This window comes from Molothrus ater, chromosome 14 (assembly GCF_012460135.2).
Source record: "Molothrus ater isolate BHLD 08-10-18 breed brown headed cowbird chromosome 14, BPBGC_Mater_1.1, whole genome shotgun sequence".
Taxonomy (NCBI): Eukaryota; Metazoa; Chordata; class Aves; order Passeriformes; family Icteridae; genus Molothrus; species Molothrus ater.
Genome location: NC_050491.2, coordinates 1,517,941 through 1,538,962, shown reverse-complemented (window position 1 = coordinate 1,538,962; position 21,022 = coordinate 1,517,941). Strand labels below are relative to the sequence as shown.

At 52.0% G+C, this 21,022-nt stretch overlaps 1 protein-coding gene across 5 annotated transcripts in view; it reads right to left on the bottom strand.

Annotated features, from left to right (window-relative positions):
- The window catches only part of ARHGEF9 (Cdc42 guanine nucleotide exchange factor 9), a 131,532-nt gene that overhangs the window by 110,276 nt on the left and 234 nt on the right, over window positions 1-21,022 (bottom strand). The window contains exon 1 of one of the 5 annotated variants that reach the window (XM_036401981.2): window positions 7,370-7,550. The exons of 1 other annotated variant lie outside the window; for it this stretch is intronic. In XM_036401981.2, coding sequence (XP_036257874.1) covers window positions 7,370-7,378 — 9 coding nt within the window. In that variant the 5' untranslated portion in view covers window positions 7,379-7,550. Of the gene's footprint in view, window positions 1-3,505; window positions 3,568-7,369; window positions 7,551-21,022 lie in introns of those variants that run through there. 3 more of the 5 variants (XM_036401980.2, XM_036401982.2, XM_036401979.1) reach the window with 3 other exon arrangements.

Below are 21,022 nucleotides of genomic sequence, written 5' to 3'. Positions count from 1 at the left end.
GTGCACTTCTAATTCCTTAGGAATGACTTTTTGACAATTCTGCAAAACTCTCAGTATCCAGGAGCTTGGATCGATCTGCTGCTGGGCATTGGAACAGAAATCCATCTCCCCTGGACCAGAGGAGACTGAAAATCTATCCAGATGTCAGCCCCTGATCCCCACATCACGGCAGAAGCCTCGCACCGATGACAGCCTGGTTCCATGCACTGCCTGCTCCTTGTGCCTGTGTGCTCGGGAAAAATCAGGGGACAATTCCCCACACAGGGACAGGTGACAGTGCCCCTGTCCCTTCTCACCTTACACACACCTCTGGAGAGGGAACAGGCCCTCTCTTTCAGCCCTGTATCATCCTTATGCCCATACAAGGGCTCTGTTGATATTCCCTGCCTTACGCAGCCAGCACCAGAGTTAAGACAATTCTATTTTAACACCTGAAATTTCATCAGAGCCAACTGCTCTTTCTTGTTTTAGAGCAACTTGAAAATGTTTCATCTGCATTCAAAACTGGTTCTATAATTGCTACTTTTTAACTTAATTCTCCTAGAACTTCACAAAAGAGCAAACATCCAGCGTGCCTAAAAGGCTTTGGAATAAACCTTAAAACCAAACATTAAAGATTGATCACGCTTTCTCAAGATTATACTAAAACTGACTGAAGCTCAACTAGATAAGGAAAGAGAGTTGCATTAAATTAATCAGCACCTTATCAAGCCAGGAAGAAAGAACTGTAGATAACAAGCCTTCCCTAAATTTGGTATCAGAACAGAAACTTCAGTGCACAACGTACTGAGAGAACCTTGTCAGATTTACTGAGCACAATACAGGGGAGTGGAGCAGCAGAAATAGCAGGGGAATGAGGTCCACAGAAATGCTTTGAAAAAACCCCGTTTTCTGGTAATGCCAGCAAGAGCTGATGCTTTTGTCAAATGGAACAATTTAATTTGACAAAACTTTTCCCCAGATATGCCCAGCAAATTAACCTGCTCCTATTGGGGTAGAAGACGGATCCTTAGGGGTTTGCTGTGCACTCCTGTTCGTGTAGCTGAGGCCAGACTGCATTTGCCCAATGACAAGGGAACAATTCCCGCACAATTCTGTCCCTTTTGCTTTCCAAGCCCTCGGAGCTGGGCTGATTCCTCTCCCCGCATCTCCCGGTGTGAGCTGCAGCCACTCTCACAGCTCTGAGCTCCCATGCAGGGGCTCAGAACCCCCAAAACTGGCACCAGCAGCAGCTTAACCCTTTGGAAACTTCGGGGCAAACATCCCGAGTCCCGGGAGTGAACAAACCCAGCCAGCAGCAGCCAGGGATTTTGCCGGATGCCTGGAGAGGGTGCGGGCTCTCTGCAGCACAGGGCAGGGCATCCCTGAAAACCAGACACTGTCCTCAGCATTCCAGGCAGGACAGGAGGGGAGCAGGGCTGGGGACAGAGGCCCTGGCAGGGAGCAGGACAGCCAGGCTCGCTGCTTCCCCAAGCAGGAGCAGCGGGAAGGACATTCCAGCCTCAGCCCCCGGCAAAGCGCAGAGCCCCGGGCACGCCGGGCAGCGACAGCCTCGCTCCAGAAGGACAGGAGGACACTGGAGCACACAGGGCTCATGGCACCACTGTGACCAGCCTAGAAATCCACTTGGGGCTTTAGCCAGGGACAAAAAGGGGAAACAAAGAGCCGGGCTGCTTTAAGCAGGGTGAGCCTGCTCTGCCTCCCTGGCACCCAGGGTGCGCTGCTGCTGCTGCTGCTGCTGCCGGCTGTCCCCAGCACCCACAGGGGTCAGCGCCTGCCCTGCCCATCCCGGACAGGTCCTGGAGGAGGGCAAGGGGCAGGGGAACAGCTCATCCCTTGAGAACAGGGATTCATCCATCCCTGGGAACAGCTCATCCCTGGAGACTGAGCCCAGCCCGGCGAGCAGGGCGGGCTCGGCGCGATGCAGCCGAAAATAGCCCCACGCCGGCTGCCAGCAGCCCATACGTTGTGTTATATATGTCTCAGCTGATGCAAAGGAAGGGGCAGGCACTGAGCCACATGGCCCTTCACATGGGCACGGCCACACTCGGCTGCTCCCAGCTCCAAAATCCCCCAAACGCAGCCTCAGCCCACAATGCCCGGCACCAGCCTGGCCCCCGACGCTGCCCCACGGCAAGGGCTGCAGGAAAATGCACAAGCCAGACCCCAAACACGGTGCCAAACAGCCTCCCCCACTGGTGAGCCCTGCATCCTGCTCCAGATCCCAGCCCCACTAACCCCCATCCCAAAATGTGCTGCTCTGCAACCGCCCCGTGCCTCAGTTTCCCCAGCTCTGTGACAGCACAAGGGGTAGCTGCCCAAAGCAGCACACTCCTATGAAATTATATCGCTGCGGATAAACTAGAGTCAGTTGAGATCCAGACCTAATTCTTTAAATCCTTGCATGCCTGCACTCCCTTCATCCCCCAAAATTCTCTTTAATTCAGGTGGTGAAGCTTTCAGGCTGCCCAACACAGTCCCCACCAGCACAGCTCTGGGGACTTCCTGCCCACCATCAAGGTGGTGTTTCTGACAATGCCAGAGTAATTCCCAGGAAAACCAGGAATAAGGAGCAGATGCCACATGGCCCTTTGCTGGTTAGAGCCACCCCAGCCGTCTGTCGTGCTTGCAGATTAAGACTCATTTCCACTCAGGAAAGAAATTCAACCACAACTAATAAAATAAAGACAATAAATCACAGTTCCTCCAGCAGCTCTTCCTCCAGGAGCATCTATTTTTAGTGGGAAGCATCAATCACCACAGCTCCTGCTGTCTACAACAGCTCCAACAGGCAAAACCCAGGTAGGCAGAGCTGGGCCAACGTGGCCACACAGACGTTCCCCACCTGCACAGCCAAAAAGGGCACACACAGGACAACATCAGGCATGGCTACACCTCAGTGCTGTGAGATATTCCTCTATCCCAGATGGAAAAGAGAAGCCACAAGGCAACAAAGGAACAAAGGAACGCGCCCAAGGCCGCACAGTAAATCAGTGGCAAAGCCAGGAGCTGGCAGAACTGTCCTCTGCCAGCCCTGGGACCCCTGCACAAGCGCCCTCCTCAAACAGGACAATTCTTACACAATTATTAACATTTGGGAGTTCTCCTCAAGCTTCCTAACTTCTCCTCATTGGAGCCTCCGCAGCTCCGAGACAAATCCTTGAGTTTTACCAAAATCTCTCCCAAGGTTTCACTGGGAGAGACACACTGAGCACATTGTCACACCCAGCTGAGAAAATGCACAGAGGAAATGGAACACACAGGGAGAGATCATCATTCCAACACGGAGCACACGGACACACATGCAGGCAGGCACGGCACACAGACAAACCCAGCTGAACACACGAACCAAGCACCACAACAAAATGAAATGACAACACAGACAGGGGTTCTAGTCACAGATTGAAACTAAAGCAACCAAAAAAAAAAATAAAACCACAAAAAAACCCAAAGCCAACAAAACAAAACAACTAAAAAAAAAAAAAAGCCCAACCAAAAAACTTACATGGATTTTTGGCAATTTTCCTTCAGACATTATACACAGCAGCTGGGCTGTGTACTGAATACCTGATCCAAAAAGAAATATAACCACATTATGCAAACAGATGGGGGCAGGAGTCAGGTGAACATGCAGCTCTTAATAACAGTCATCTACGGGCTGAGAAAGCACCTCTGCATCCCCACAGAAGGGCTGGCATCGGGGCAGATCTTCACTCCCTCCCCAGCAAACGCCAGGGCTGTGCTGCTGCCATCCCGGGGGAAAAGCCAAATGGCAGGACAGGGCAGAGCCACCGCGTCACAGAGCTCGGAGCTGTCCCATCCCCTCCAACTTGTCATGTGAGGTTTTAAACAGAGGTGGGAAATAGCCAGGGTGGGGGAGGAAGCCCTTCGAAACCCGAAAGGAAAGCGCTTTATCTGCCTTAAAGACAGAGCATTAGAAGCGCCGTGCAGCAGGACAAGCCGGGATCATCCCGACACTTAAGCTCCCAGGGAAGCACCCGGAGAGGGGCACATCCCCCTTTCCCTGCCGAGGAGGTGCCTGAATCTTTAAGACGGCGGATTGCTGCTCGGGAGAAATGGACTTTTTATGGACTGTGGGAAACGGGGTTGCTATGATACAGGCAGAGGCATTTTCATGAATCCTGTGGCAAATAACATTGAATCCTGCTTAAGCAGACAACAGCAAGGCAGGTCTCCCATCACCCAGCCTCAGCAAACACAGCAGAAGCACTGAAAGAGATTATACGCATCACAAATACGCTTTCTGCAGACAAATTTGTATTTTTTTCCTTTGGGGCCATATTTTTCAGAGGGTCAGCACTTTGATTCCTTTAAAGGAATGATCCCTCTGCCTCATCCCTGGGTCTGAGCATCCCCACAAAGGTGAAGAAACCTGGGGGAGTCACGGGGCCGAAGCACCCCCAGGGACCTGAGAGTGACCCCAATGGTCCCAGGACACATTCAGCTCCAATCCCAGGGAATTTCACAGCAAGCAAATGCCACCCAAAACACTGCAGGCACAGTCCTTTGGGGGCACAGGGATCGAGTGGGGACTGGCAGCGCTGGCACCCCAGAAAGCTCCCAGCGCTCACCACGGGCTGAGCCGCGGTGCCCAGCTGGGCAGAACAGAGGGGCTCCTGCACGCCTGGAAATGCCAAACTGCAGCTGCCAAAATACAAAACTGGGGCTGGGGCAGCGCTGAAGAGGTGAACACTGAGGCCTGGGCTGGGAGACAGAGACCAAGCTAAACAAGCAGCAAGCCCAGCCCTCGCTCACTCTTTCACCTCTTGCTTCCTCTCTTTTCCCCCAAAATTCCATCAGGAAGCCCGAGATAATGAGAACAGTGCTGCTACAATAACAAAGTTTGCTGCTGCCAACTTTCCTATTGCTCTGCATTAACTTTCCTCCTTTAACTCTACCAGCCTTCAGGAGGAATAAAAGCAAAAAGTTGTAATAAAATCACAGGAATTCTCCCAAGCAAGCACGTTCCGCGACGGGAAGAACTCGGCTCCCGGCGCTCCCTCCCAGCAGCTGAGCGTGCACAACCCCTCATCCTCCCCATGCAGCCCCAGCACGGCCCCAGCACAGCCCCCCAGGGATGGAACCACAGGGGCACTGCAGAAGGAGCCATGGGGCATGGCAGGAACATCCAGCACCCAACACGAATAATTCCCAAATATCTCCCCAGGAGTACAAGCTCTGGATCAAGGAATGCGCCCAGGAAACAGCGGCAGGCGCTGGGCATTCCTCGTAGAAATCGTATTGAAAGGTAAACCTTAGTGCCAGAGAGCCCTGAGAAAATAAACATTCGGGCACAGCCACGGCCCATGGTAACTCGCTGGTCAGTTTTGGGGTTGGGTTTTTGCTCATTTTTCCAGCCTTTCTCCTCCAAATCCCTTTGTCGCTCAAGGCTGTTCCCTGAAAGGATGATTTTGGCTGCTGCTTGATCAATTCCCTCTCCATGGTGATCTCAGCTCATTTATTACCTTTCCAGGAGATTCTGCAACCTATAAAACTAATGACACAGAATGGCCAACAGGCAAATAGAGCAAATTTGAGCTGTTTAACAACCCAAACCATGGTCAGCATCAATTTTATTCACTCGGTTTTTTTTCGGGAAGAAGATTGACTCAGTCTCCCGTGAAGTGAAGCAGGTACCTCCTGCAGATAGCTACAAGTGAAGAGGGTGAACGGAGCCAGCAGGCACCCGAGCATCTTCCTGGGCTTGAATCTCTGGCTCCTGCCTTTCCTCCCCACTAAAACAGGCTCCTGCCCCACAAGGCTTTTGGGGACAATTGTTCCCACCCTGGGACTCAGGGAAATTTTTTTTTCTCTTTTATATAGAGCTAAAAGCACTTTGAAAGTGGCAAATTTGCAGGATTTAACTCCATTTCCAATCATGCCACCATGGAAAAGCCATCGGCTCCCGAGCCCTGCTCAGCATTTAACTCCCAGCACACAAACCCCCACTGGGAAATAACTCCATGTCTCCATCTGTAACCTCCAGCTTTGTCTTTATCTATCAGTTACATGATTATATTCTTTTCAGAGGGCATCAAATAAATAATAGACAGCTGGAATAAGCATGAACTAATTAAATTATCAAGGCAATAAAATTCCAGTGACCATCAGCAAAGATAAAAACATTTTCAAACTGATATTTTTGTTTGTTTTATGCAATTCTGATTTTTCTGGAGGGTGAAAGAATATAATTAAAAAATCTTGAAGACCTCTAACAGAAGCACAGAACAGATATATATTTTCCAGAGGAAAAGGCATTACTCTTTCCAGACATTCCCTTCGTATTCTCTCCAAACTTCTCATGCTGCCACTGGAGCCCCCAGCCAGCCCTGCTCCCAGGCTGTAAACATTGCAATTTCGGGCTAGAAGCACCTCTAACTGCTGGACACCTTTCCAGCAAGCCCATAAGACACAACTTAGCACTTCATTTTCCAGAAAATCAATGTAAATAAAGTCACACGAATCAACCCATCTCAAAAGCTCCTTATCCTTGAGGTGGGCAAAGATTTTTCTTCGATACATTCCCCAAAATTTTATAAATACTCACACACATGAAAAAAAGAAAAGCAAGCCAAAATCAGATCTCTAGAAAATCAAAGCAAAACCCAACCCCTCCGTATCTGTTGCTTTAGCAAAGAAAAACAAAGCTTGTCTTTCCCTTTCTCCCTTTGATCTTTCCTTCCCAGTTTGCAGAGACAGAAACCACGTACAACCAGAATAAAAACCCAGCAGGTTATGTTTTGGTGCCTCTCACATCTCTAAAGAAAGGAGCTGGGTTACATCAGTGTGGACATAGAATTTGGAGGCTTTGGGGCTGAATCTTCAGAAATCAAATCAGATCATCAAAGCAACACAGATAAATACAGTAAGTAGAATTTTTCTCTTTTTTTTTTCTTTTTTTTTTTTTTTTGTGGCTGAATGTTATTTTAGCAAAGATTTAATCCTTTAATAGGATTTCTCAAACACCACCCTCCCCCCTAAAAAATGCCCACAGCTCGATTCCATTGCACACAGCAGCACCTCTCACCTGGCACCTACATGGTTACTCTCACAGACATTGCACATTAACTGCTTGCTAGAAATCGCACACAAAATGACTTATTATTAACTTGAGCCTCTATTTCAAAGGAAAGCAAAACAACACAGCCAGTGCTCACCACAGACAGATCATTTCCACTCTGCTGCTGCCTAAAGAAGCACAGCTCTGTCTCGCTAGCACAGAACCACGGAGCACTGGATCGCTATTATTATTATTTATCACATTTAGAAACCCGGCAAAAGCAGCTACACTTACAGGCATACTTAAAAGACAAGACATGACAAAAGATTTAGGGAGAGATAATAATACCAACGTCATACATATCACAGCGAGGCCATGTTGAAGCTCAACGCGTTTCCCCCCTCAGTAAGAAATCTCTCTCTCTTTTTCTCTCTCTCTCTCGCCTTTCTCTCTCTCTCTCTCTCCCGCTCGTGCTCTCTTGTTGAATTGCTAGTGGTAGTAGTAGCCCCCAACAGCTCAGGAGAAAAAATCCATTTAACGAGTGCCCAGGAAGAACATGAGTATGACATTCACAAGCAATAGCACCACAATCACTGCAAAAACGACCACCGTTTGAACATCCAAGGTCATGGTGCAATGCAGAACACTGTAGTGTTCGAGGTGTGGGGCTGGCAGATTTGGAGAAGTCAACCTCTGCTCTGTAAGACTGTCCATACATCCACCATGCTAGAATAGAGGAGAAAACTGTTCCTGGTTTTGGGTTGGTTCGTAATGCTTTGTGCTCTGCCTTTAGTTTCTCCCCTATCTGCTGTCTCTAGCTCATTCTGAGCCCGCTAAGTGAAGCATCATCACAACCAGTGAGCACTCGGGATGCAAAATCCTTCCTTTAGGAAAAGAGCGAGCGCTGTCTGCAAGCTTCTCTCTCTGTCTCGTCCCCCCTCTCTCTCCGGGTCTCTCTCTCGCTGGCTGGCTCGCTTTTTAATTCGTCAAGCCAGTGCAGATACGGAGCCCGTGTGAGTGTGACAGCTCTGCAAGCTGCTGCGGCTGCATCCCTCGGAGCGAGGCGGACCCTGGCGCATACTAATCAGCTCCAGTGACCAGGCAGCGACGGCATCCTGGCTGTCACTCAAACGCAGAAGGAAGCGCTGGCTCCATAAATACGCGAGGCTTCCGCCCGCCGTGACAGCGAGCGCCACGCAGCCGCGGCTCTGCCCCGCGCTCCCGGCGCGCCGCGGATGCTCCGGCCCGGCGGCTCCGAGGCGGCTCCGAGGCGGCTCCGAGGCGGCTCCGAGGCGGCTCCGAGGCGGCTCCGAGGCGGCTCCGAGGCGGCTCCCAGCGCTCCGAGCCGCGCACATCCCGCTCCGCACCGCCCCGGGATGCGGCTGCCCTGGAAGCGCCCTGGAAAACACAGCCCCGAGCCCGCTCGGAGCGGGGAGGGGAGCAGGAGCAAAGCGGCCAAAATAACAAAAAGGCAACTCATGGTAACCTGGGAATTCGCTGTGAGCCTGAAATGTGGGAGTTGGGCAGGGGGAATCACGGTTTAGCTCTGTGCAATCGTTCTCCCATCAGGAATCCTGTAACATCTCCCCTCAGCGCTGCACCGGCTGTCTCCAGCTAAGAGTTAAACTGAATTCTGACTCTACAGACAGAGAGCTATAAAAGGGGGTAGGACAGATGGAGGACCTTTATTCCTTCTGCAGCAGCCAGAAATGCTCATTCCTACATTAAAATCACACACTCACACTCAGGGTTTATGGTCCAGGTGCCAGGTGCTACATCCCAAACCCCAATCTCAGCTCCCAGAACCAGCAGATACCTCAGAGAGGCATCACAACGCATACAGACCAGATACACTCATCTGGAAAAAGCAAATGATTTTCCAGACAAAGACAAATATAGAAATGCTGCCAATGCATATGCATAATGCACTAAAATGTGCATCCGGGGGCTGAGCACGGCACCTTCCAGGAAAGCTGCGCCTCCGAACGCTCCCACACAGACACGAGGCCAACAGGCACCACACAGCACCTGGTCTGTTCTCCTGCAGCAAACGAGGAGAGCTGGGCAGCTCTTTCATGTCTAAACCTGGCCAGCTTCATGCTTTAACCCCAGCCCCACCACCAAGGGCAGCCTGTCCTGCAGTGTCCTCCCTGGGGAAGGTGATGCTCCTGCCCCAGCTCACCATCACACCAACACCAAACCCAGCAGTTCAATGCAAGGCTTGCTTTCATTTTCTTTCTTTGCCAGAGAGCTCCCTCAAAACCAGAAGGGTCCTGTATCCACCCTAAACCCCATCAAAGGAGAGACCACGTCAGGACTGGGTCTTCACAGGGCCTCCCTCGATGGCTTCCACTCAGACCCACTGGATTTTGCCAGACCAGCACTCAGCCAGCACCATCCTGCTCATTTCTGACCAGCTCTGGAGCATGTGCAGGCTGTGATGTGTTTGCAGATGCAGAGGCTGGGCTGTGTTGAGCAGCATTAGAAACAAGAACAGTTTGGGTTCCTTACATGGTTTATTTTGGGTGATAAGTGCCAGCCAGAGGCTCTCTCCAGCATCTGAGGCCCCTGCTCTGTCCAGGCAGGGAGTTTCTCACTCAGGAGGGCAGTGAAAAGCCCTTTTTCACCTGTAAAATCACAGGAAGCTGCTTTAAAGCTGCCCCAGGCTGCCCCGTTAGCACACAGGCCAGGCTGGATCCATCCCCAGCTTCCAAACCTGCATTTTCTATCAAGGATCCATTTTTAGGATAGCCAGTCTGTCTGATGTAATTTTAGACTAATCAGAATAGCAAACATAGAATTATTTGGGTTGGAAGGGACCTCGGAGATCGCTTTGTTCCAACACGTAATAGATGTGGAATATTTATTATTATTGCTACCATCCTTTCCCAAAACAACACAGGCAATTTTCCAAACCATAAACCTGAACTTACAAAAACAGCCAGGAAATTCCAGTTTCAATCTCAGAAGCAGCAACGACTTCCCCAAAACATACAACCAGCCTGAATTCATAGGGATTTTATGGCCACTTTATCTTTTCCTCTAAACTGCAGTGAGCACAGAGGGAGCCTGGGTGTGGAGCCCAGAGGAAATGTTAGAAGCAGCCCGGTGGGGATGTTCTGCTGGTCCACACCCCCCCAGGACCTGGGGACCGTCAGCAGGCACAGCCCATCCCTGGCTCTGCCCCCTGGAAGTGCCAGGTGGTTTCAAGGCAGAAGCCCTGAGGTTTTGCAGGGAGCCAGGGGAGCCAAAGCAGGGCAGGGGGAGCAGCAGAGGCTGGGAACCCTCCAGAACAAAGGTGCACACCTCACACATGCTCACTGAGCACTTCCGGAGCCCGACGGGAGGGTTTCAGTGCCAGCACCGAGCCTGGCAGAGCTGGGCTGGCATTCTGCGAGAGCTGAGCCACTCAGAGCGCAGGGGAGGGCACAGATTACACACAGAGCCACAGAGCCAGCCCCTCCTGAGCTGCCGGTCCCAAACCCCCACCACGGGAGGCTGTGGGGACCCCACTGCTGTGCTGCCCGCCCTGGGGAGCCCGGGGGATGCTGCACCTGGGGGATGCTGCACCTGGGGGATGCTGGAGCCTGGGGATGCTGGAGCCTGGGGGGTGCTGCACCTGGGGGATGCTGGAGCCGGGGGATGCTGGAGCCCGGGGGATGCTGGAGCCTGGGGATGCTGGAACCTGGGGATGCTGCACTTGGGGGATGCTGGGGCCCGGGGGATGCTGGAGCCTGGGGATGCTGGAACCTGGGGATGCTGGAACCTGGGGATGCTGCACCTGGGGGATGCTGGAGCCAGGGGATGCTGGGGCCCGGGGGATGCTGCAGCCCGGGGGATGCTGCAGCCAGGGGATGCTGGAGCCTGGGGATGCTGCACCTGGGGGATGCCAGAGCCGGGGGATGCTGCAGCCAGGGGATGCTGCAGCTGGGGGATGCTGGAGCCAGGGGATGCTGGAGCCAGGGGATGCTGCAGCCTGGGGATGCTGGAGCCAGGGGATGCTGGAGCCAGGGGATGCTGGAGCCAGGGGATGCTGCAGCCAGGGGATGCTGCAGCTGGGGGATGCTGGAGCCAGGGGATGCTGGAGCCAGGGGATGCTGGAGCCAGGGGATGCTGGAGCCAGGGGATGCTGGAGCCAGGGGATGCTGCAGCCTGGGGATGCTGGAGCCAGGGGATGCTGGAGCCAGGGGATGCTGGAGCCAGGGGATGCTGCAGCCAGGGGATGCTGCAGCTGGGGGATGCTGGAGCCAGGGGATGCAGCCCGGGGGATGCTGCAGCCCGGGGGATGCTGCACCCGGGAGGCTCAGCCACAGCATCCCCTTCCCCAGGTCCAACACCCCCTAAAAGATCAGGCAGGAAAGCCCCGGGTGCGTCCCCTCACCCAGGGACAGGTTTGGGGCTCCAGAGGAGGCTCTGTGTGTGTAACAGCAGCACAAACAGATTTAGTGCAGAGAAGCTTCTATTTAAATTATATTCGCAGTATTCCCAACAGTACTTGCTGCTTTATATAACTTCCCATGCCTTCTGCGTGCACTAAATGTTAATTTTACTACGAAAATGGATGGTACCTTCTCTTAGAAGCCTTCCTGATAAAGCACACCTACACAGCAGGGGTTTATATAAAACCACGGTGAAGTTGAACTTCATAGAATTCTTTCTGGGAAGTTTGGTCTAAGGTTCTGTACAGAGCGAAAGGAGGAAGGGGAAGATTTGTATCAGTTACATAAACCACACATCCCTCAGCGCACAGAACACGTTACAGGAGCTTTGGGGAGCACGGTTTGTGATGCAGGACCAGCCAGGGCTTGTGCTGGACCAGAAAGGAGGGTGGAATTTCAGCACCTCTGGGAGGGACAGCAGCGGGGAAGGAGCCGGCTCCGCTCGCATCACACCCATCCCGCTCGCACCGGCACCCATGTGATCGACACGGGTACAGGGCAGGCAATTCTGGACACCCGAGTAACAAACACAGGGGCCCTACACTGACATTAATTCCAAGACAGGAATTCTGGAGCAAGCCAAGGAAACGGAAGATGCCAAATCCTCCCGTGCGGAAGGCGCCGGGCTCAGCCTTGTGACCACGTCTCCCTCCAATGGATGTCTCCAGTAATCAGCACATCCCACTCCTGGCTCGGCAAACACAGCAGCCAGGGCTTGGGGCTGCAATGCTGACAGCTCCTGCACTCCCCGAGCAAGGACAGCCCCCAGGTCCCCACACCATGAGGTGCCAGGACAGTGCAGGGCCATGGGGCTGTGCACGCTGTCAGCTCCAACTCCCTGTCCTGCTGTCAATCCCTGCTCCAGCTCCAATTCCCTGTCCTGCTGTCAATCCCTGTGCAGAGTAACAACCTCCACTCTGGGACAGACAGAGTGGAGTAACTTATTTTAGATGCCTAACCTTGGAAGAGGAAACTCAGACTAAAGATTGTGTCATAATTACAAAGGAAGATAATGTTTTCATTATGTTGTGTTTCCTACTGTTAAAACGAACTGAAGCCTGACATGAAGAAATGTAAAACCACACACTCAAAATAAATCAGACAGACTCCTCAGAGGCAGTCTGGAGAGTTAGATGCTCCTGTGGCAGGGGCTTGTACCCTGCTGTGTTTCCTTTAGACTGGTCAGGGCTCTAGTCCATCACAAACAATTCCAACTGACTGTGAGGAGCAGAGTCCTGTCCCAACACACCAGCTCCACCTTCTATTAACTGAGAAAATGAGCTACTAAATTCTTAGCCTTAATTAACCAGAGAATTCTGGCCATGCCACTGGAGGAAGTGGTGTGGCAGGGCCCTGGGATGGGACAGGAGGAGCCCAAATCTGCTGCCCTCTGGCCAAAGGAGCTAGGTCTCAGTGAACTGGGGGAAATTTCACACAAAGCATTGTGGCTCATGATTCTGAGCAGGAATAAAACTGGTCTGGATGGATGAAATCCATGGCCAAGAGGAAACCACTGCTGGTGACTGTCAGCCCCAAACTGCTTCAGCTCCTTTGTACTCCCACCTGCAGCACAAGCCCCACCCCAGAGCTTTGGGGCACTATGAGGGAAGTTTAAACTTCCCAGCTGAATTAATCCTGCCCCCAAGAAGGAACAGGCAGCCGTGGTTCCCAGGGATGTGGGAGCACCTGCTCCTCCATTCTCAGGGATGGTACCCAGGGATGTGGGAGCACCTGTCCCTCCATTCCCAGGGATGGTACCCAGGGATGTGGGAGCACCTGCATCTCCATTCCCAGGGATGTGGGAGCACCTGTCCCTCCATTCCCAGGGACGGTACCCAGGGATGTGGGAGCACCTGCTCCTCCATTCCCAGGGATGGTACCCAGGGATGTGGGAACCTGCCCCTCCATTCCCAGGGATGGTACCCAGGGATGTGGGAGCACCTGCCCCTCCATCCCCAGTGTCCCACACCAGGTGCCCACAAACACTGCTGTGACACTGGACACCAGGGGGGTGATTCACAGACTCCAGCAGAGATTATAAGAAAACCATTAATTTTTTTTTCTAAATCTAGGCAGGAATTAAGCTCAGGGTTTCAGAGATTAAAGGCCAGTGAGATTATGATTTGCTGTTTCCAAAAAGGAGGATTTCCTTAAGCTGGGAGTTGCCTCTTTTTCCTTTCTCTTCACAGAATGCCTGACAGAGCCCTCTTTTCATCCTGGGCCAGATGGGAGGCACCAGCCTGTGAGCTGCAGAGCTGCTGCAAAGGCAGATTTTTTTTTCCTCAGGAATCTCCATATCTTTTATGTTTATGGAATAGCTTCATGGGAAGCTTTAAAAATCCCCAAACACCTAAAATTCCTTACCCAAATTGCAAAATGAAGCAACACTTGTAGAGACCTGGGCCTGATTTTAGCTGTGAAAAATCAACTTTCCAGTCACCCACAGTTCCTTGCCTGCCCACTCCATCCCTCAAATGGAAAAGCTTCCTCACTGTCCACATGAACTTGGCACTTTTTTCCAGTAATTTCTTCTTCCTAAAAGACTGCATAAGTTGAGAGCCAGCAAAGCAGCAAAGTGGGAGAGAAAGTGGATGTGGGAGAGAGTAGGGAAGGACCACATGAAGCAAGATGCCCTTGTGGCAAGGCTGGGAGTGCTGGAAAGAGAAGAAATTCAGTTCCTAAGCCAAATTCTGCAATGTTCAGAGCACACAGGGCGCTGCTGGAGGTTGAATTCAGCTGCACCTGCAGGACCACCTGGCCAAGAGCTGCACAAAGCTCAGAGGCCATGGGCAAGGACCTGAGCATCTCCAGGTCACTGCTCCAAGCATTCAATGAAAAAAACCCACAAGAATTCCACCCAAAGATGGGCAGCAGCTGAGCCACAGCAGCGATGTCCCCATGGAACCAGTGCCACAGCTCCTGGGACACTACACAGACCATGCTGAAATGGCACAGAGAGCCTGTCAGGGGGGCTGAGTCCATTGTGCTCCTCTGGATTGCACTGAGAACAACAGATCTTCTATTTTTAAGTTGACTTGAACTTAAAGCATTAAGACAGGCTAAAATCTCCTGCCCCTGGCAATAGTGTTGCGAGTGCTTTCTGCTCTCTTTGCATCTACTGCAAACTCCAGCCTGCACTCCAGAAGCATCTTCAGATTCCCAGTGGTGAAAAAGAAAATAAAACCCCACAAATCTTGCAGAAATCAGATGTGGTAACACCAATTACCCTGGTCACAGAGAAAGACTTCAGGGGCCGAGCAAGTTCTGTTTAAAAGGACCCATCTAATTCTGATGCTCAACCTTATGTAAGCTCTCCTTGTCTGAAAAAACCTCAGCCCCTGGCCTAAAGGAACACAAGAGACCTTTACGCCTTAATTTCATTTCTCAACTTTTTGGCTCACTGTTGAGCCTGGAAAAAGGTAAAAAAAGCAAAGCCCAAACTGCAGAAAAATGCAAGCCAGGTCCCTTCCTTAGGGGAAGACAAGTGCTCCCTCCAGGCACTCTGACATTAAATTGCAGAATCTTCACATCAGCACATGTCTGGGCAAAGTGCTCTGTGAAAAAAAAATTATTACATGCTAGAAAACTAAATTCTGAATTCTGAATTCAGGGTCAGTGTCACCCAGAGCCATTCAGTTGCACAGGCACAGGGAAACACTTTGGCATGAAAATCGAAGGGTGCATTTCAGCACCTGCAAGGGAATGAGGAGGAAAAGCAATTGGCCAGAGCTCCCTGCAGCCTCCTCACCCCCCTCCTGTGACACTTGGCTCTGGCTTCCCTGGGCTTCTCCTTGTCAAGACACCGAGAAAAGGAAAAACCATCTCATTAAGAAGCTGACCCACGGGTCTCATGTTCTTCACACAAATTAACCCAGAGAATTGGATGTGTTTCATATAAATCGTTTTCTCCCCCTCTCTCTGCCTCCCAAAAAAAGGAGAGGGAACAGCCTATTGAATCTGGCACTCTTTTAATGAAGAAAACACTGCAAGCCAACCTAATGAAGTAGGAATTCCAGATGGATAGCAGTAGGTGTATGAATAGAACATAGTGCACTCATTTTTATCAGCAATATCAGCATTAAAAAAGAACTTTAGAGCCTTTCTCTACTTTTTTTTTTCCTTTCTCCAAGCAATGCAGGTGAATGCCAGTAAGTGGGCTCCATTCCCTCTCCCAGCTCAGTGGGACTCCTTGCAGTGACAGTGAGCACAGGCTGCTGCCTTCCAGGAACGGCCAGCACTGCCCTCCTGCAGCTCCTGACAATGTGTGACAGCCCAGGGGACCCTGGCTGTGCCAGAGGGACCCTGGCTGTGAGGGATCACAGGGACAATGCCCCCTGTGTGGGACACAGCTGCACACACAGGCACAGGAAGGCACCTGGTGCTGCACATTGGCAGTTCTGTGCTGGGGATCAGCAGCACCAAGGGGAAAATCCAGTGGGATGGAGCTGAGGTTTGTTTTCTGCCTGGAACAGGGCCCTGCAGGAGTGCTGAGTGCTTCAGGTGCTGCCTGAAACAACCTGGCAGAGAAGGTGTGGGGCAATTCACTGCATGCTCAGCGTTACCCTGGGTCGCACCCAAGGGATTCTGCAGCGTGGCAGAACGGGGAGGAAGGGGCTGGGATCCCCTCTGAACACCCTTCTGTGCAAGAGCACAACTCCTTGGCTTCAGTGGGAGTCACCTGAGCTCCAGTCAAGGAATTCTTTACTGCTCATCCAGACTATGCTGGAGATGCCACAGCCTGAGCCTGCACTCCTGCCTTTCCCAGACACAGCACTCGGCCAGTCCCTACCAACACTCGCCTCTCCTCTCCCTGCACATATTACATAATAAGCATCTTTTTTTTTTTTTTCATAAGTTGTCTTTTCATAACAATAGAAACTATTGGAGCCCGAGATAACTTGATGAATTTTTCCTATTATCTAAGAGCTTAGTCACTCAGGGAATTAGTCATGTTCAAAATAACAGCCAGGCTCAAAGAGATTCAGAGCAACCATTCCAGAGCAGAAGCAGCTAATGTCATAAATACATTAAGATGTCAGCTTGAAGCATTTCAGAGATTTTTCAAGAAGTGTTCAAAAAAGAAAAACTCTTTGATGAGATACAAGGAAATCAGGTTCTCAGTTAAAAACTGTTGTGGTTTTCAAAGGCTGTGGTGCTCAAACACAAACCCTGAGCAGGAGGGACAGATGGACATGGTGACCACATGGGGTGTGTGGCTTCCCAGCAAGCACAGCCTGCTCAGAGCTCCATGAAATCCTGCTTCCTATGCCTATGGCACCCTCCCAGTGTATTCCAGACATCCCTGATGTATGTCAAGAGACAGAGGAGTTACTGGTGTGTCAGGTGGGAACTCCATGGAAATGGAGCCAGGCCTCCTCCCGGCCCCTCCTGGGTCTGACACAAGGACAATCATCAGCATGGAGCACAGATTTATCAAACATTTTTATTTACCACAACCTCAGCTCCTTCTTAACCTGGACATTCGGCAGAGCAGCACCAGCAGGAGGCTGTAACTGAAAGGTTAAAGCAGCCCCAAAGTGGGAGAGAAATGGAAAAGTGAACAGGAACTATGTAAGAAAAATCCCACAAAGAAATGCATTTGGTGGGATGGACCTGGGGCTTTGGGAGCTCCATGGCCCTGCAGCATCCATGGAATTCTCCACTGCATGCAGAGCTCAGGCAAGCCAAGCAGCAACCTCCAGTGACAGGAGACCTGGATGAACAGGAACAAACTTCCAAATGTCCCACTCTGCTGGAAAAGCCCTCCTTGCTGAGGCCACAGGGCATGGAGAGCCGGCAGCATCCTCTGCAGGACACCCACAGCACTCAGGAGCTTGCCTGGGACTGCTCCAGCAGCAGCCAGCACTCCCTGCTCCCTTTGATCTGCAGGAAAACTGCTCTGGGCCTCTTCAGTCCCATTTTTCCCTAAGGCCTGGATATCGCAAGCTCCTCTTTCCATCCTGCCCTGGCCTCGCTGCTCTCCACCAGCTGCTTTTGCTTATCCAAACTTTCAAAACTGAAAGTCAAACCCAAACTGCTTTTTTCTACTTCTCTTTTCCAGATCTCACATTGAGATTTTTAGGATTACGGAGTGCAAAGAGTACTTTGTGCTCCCAATACTCTGTGATTTTCAGACTGACAAGTGGAAAAGAATCAATGAGGAAAAATGCTGCTGACCTGCCCACTCAGGGGCATCTCCACCACTTGCAGCTTTTGGCCCTTTGATTCACTGAATTCATTTTCACCACATTTTGGGTTGTGATGATTTACAAGTTTTACTTTTTGCTTACAAGAGAAATGGAGAATATTGACAGCAGCTTGATTTTAAGTATTTCAACAACAGGGAGTGTAAAAATATCACTACTTATGGCTGTGAAAGGAAAAAGCTGGGACCGCACCTCTCCTGGACTGTCACAGGCACAACATTAAACCCAAAAGGAGACCCTTTGTGAGGAAATACCATGGAAGATTCACACTTGTGTTACTTGTGATACAGTCAAAGACTTGGGAAAAAACTCTGCCCTTGTCAGATAAAAACTGTTCCAGAAGAGGCTGTATTTTGTCCTGATTTAATCCAACTCATTTGATTACCATGCTGGATCAATACCCTCTGAAGAATGCCAGACCAAATAATCATTGCACTCACACACTGCTCAGATGTGCAGATTGATTCTCATCACTACCAATGACAATTAGTTGCATTTTTCTAGATTAGGAACAGATACTAGAGAGTTTAGCAACGTGGTACCAGTGAAGCATGGAAAACACCCCCGTGGGATGCCAGCGTAATTGGCAAAAGATTAATTGTATAAAAAATGGGAAGCAGCACATGCAAAGCAGGGAAAAAAGAAGCTCCAACAGCTTAATATTATGGAATAATAGCATGGGTTTAGGGGCTGATTTGAAAAAAAAAAAAAAACCTGCCACAAGAACAAAAGGTACTATCACTTGTAAAGCATTAGTGACATGCTTCTTAAAGATGAGTAACTCTGAGTCTTGAACCCAAGCTGAGAACAACAGAAAACAGCATTTTGAATAAATCAGTGCTGTGCAGAATTTGGGAGAAACTAGGCTAAAATCCAGGTTCTGACCAATGTGCCTGAGCAGAACAAAGTCCAGGGATGCTGCCAGAATAAATGTGTATTGCTGGTCTTCAGCAGCACACACAAAATAATACTGGAATAAAAAGGACAGCTGAAAAACCATAACAGAGACTCAGTGCCCATGGAAATGGGTCCAGTGATGCTCAGGATGAAAGGGTGAGGTTCTGCACTGCAAGGGAGGCTGTGTGAACAGAGCAGCCAACCTTCACTCAAGAGCAGAGCTGGCTGATAGTTCCACAGAACATTTTAGCCAGCAGACTGAGGTGATAATATTCCCACTGAATTACTGAAATGCAGCTACCCCTGGTGTGGAATAACTCACTTGTTTAGCACAGTCCACCAAATGATCAACATCTGAAATACTAAAATTTCAAATAAGTTACCAGTGGGGACAGCAAGGAAAATCTGTATTGGAGGGAATTCTGCTATCCACACTAGCACTTGGCCAAGACATCTGGAACAACGCATCTTGTCTTGCTAAAGGAGCAGAATTTGTAGGGACCAAGTGTTGGTAGGACGTTGGCTTTAGGTGCTCCCAGTATCCCTGTGCCCCAAGGGCAGGAGCCCCTGAACCCTCGGGCCACCCATGCCCGGGGAAACAGACTCCTCACCACCAGGGACTGCAAACATCTCCACTGGATTTTTCTTATTTGGTTCAGTTTCACTTTGCTGCTTTGAAATAATTTTTTATTTTCAGGTATCTGGAGATATGTGGAGTATCTCCAAACACTGCTGAGGCTGCTGAACTGCTGTATGAAATACAGAAACCACAGCTCTCTTTCTTTTATTTTTCCCTTGTTAGAAGGAGCAATATTGGGAAATTCCCGCTTCAAAATCAACTAATAGAGTTTTACTTTCCCACAAAAATATCTTCTATTACACCCTACAGTAAGCACTGTAATTTCTCTCGAAGAGAAAGCAAAGATTAGACTAATGAGAACAGAATAACACAGCCGGCAGCACAGAAGGGATCTGGGAAGATGAGAGGGCAAGAAGGTGTCGAGTCCTGTGCTGGGGCAATTAGAAAAGCACTTCGTCCTGCAGCATGCCAGCCCCTCCCCAGCGGGGCTCAGCAGCCACCTGGGACAAGGGGGAAAGGGAGGCGAGAGCCCCATCGGCTTCCCGGCACCACTTTTATCCCTGACACAGGGCAGAGAGGGGCACAGTGTGGGACAAGCAGGACAGAGGAAGGACTCCCAACCCTCCGGATGCTCCGAGGGTGGAAGGCGGCAGCAAACCCCCGAGGTGCTGCTGCGTGACAGACAAGCCTTGAACACGACCCCAAACGAACGCGTTGTGCTGCAGGCTGCTGCCTACACCGCACAGGGCACTGCCAGCACCGCCGGAGCCCTGCGGGAGCACAAACCCCCCGGGCCGTGTGTGTGAGGAGCGGGGAGGGCATGGAGGGAACGGGCAGCGATCCCTCCCGAAGGCTCCCCGCAGGCAGCAGCATCTGCCGGTGCCCCCGGAGCCGGAACGCGGGGGCTGAGCCGGGTAACGCCAGCTCGGCCTGAGCCCTGTGCCCGAGCCGGGAGCAGCCAGCGGGGATGGCCGAGCCGGAGCAGCTCTCAGGGATGGCCGAGCCGGAGCAGCCCTCAGGGATGGGGGAGCCGGACCAGCCCTCAGGGATGGGGGAGCCGGAGCAGCCCTCAGGGATGGCCGAGCCGGAGCAGCCCTCAGGGATGGCCGAACCAGCCCTCAGGGATGACCGAACCGGACGAGCCCTCAGGGATGGGGGAGCCGGACCAGCCCTCAGGGATGGCCGAGCCGGACCAGCCCTCAGGGATGGCCGAGCCGGAGCAGCCCTCAGGGATGGCCGAACCGGACCAGCCCTCAGGGATGGGGGAGCCGGACCAGCCCTCAGGGGTGGCCGGGCCGGGAGCAGCCCCAGGGATGGCCGGGCCAGGAGCAGCACCGAGAGAGCCGGGAAGGGCAAATCCAGCAGCACCTGCAAAGCCCAGCTGCGCACGGAGCCGTGCGGGAAATGCCAGTGCAAAGGCGGGCTGGGGCGGAAGGAGCATCTCCGAACACCCGCATCGCTTCCCGGGGAAGTTTCTCACTGGGCTGGGGGAACTTCCCCGCTTCCCCTCGGCCACGCAGCCCTCGGAGCCGGCTCGGCTGGGCTGGGCTCGGCTCGCAGGGCGGCAGGAGCTGCCTTGGCGGCCGTGCCGAGCCGGAGGAGTGTCTGTGTCTGCCAGGCTGCTGCAGGCGCGCCCAGGCTCGGCACGCCGGGCTCCCCCCGCACCGCAACTCATCATCGGGCGGAGGGGCACAGTGACAGGTCCCGGCTGCCCCGGGCAGCAGCCAGCCCTGTGCCGGCACTCCTCTCCTCCAGTGCTCTCCCACCGCACGCCCCACACGCCGGGGAACCGGGCAAACCCTGCGCTCCCCCCCCGAACCCACCGGCTCGCCCTACGGAACCCCCTCCCACGCCCCGAGGCATGCCCACCCTCCTTCCT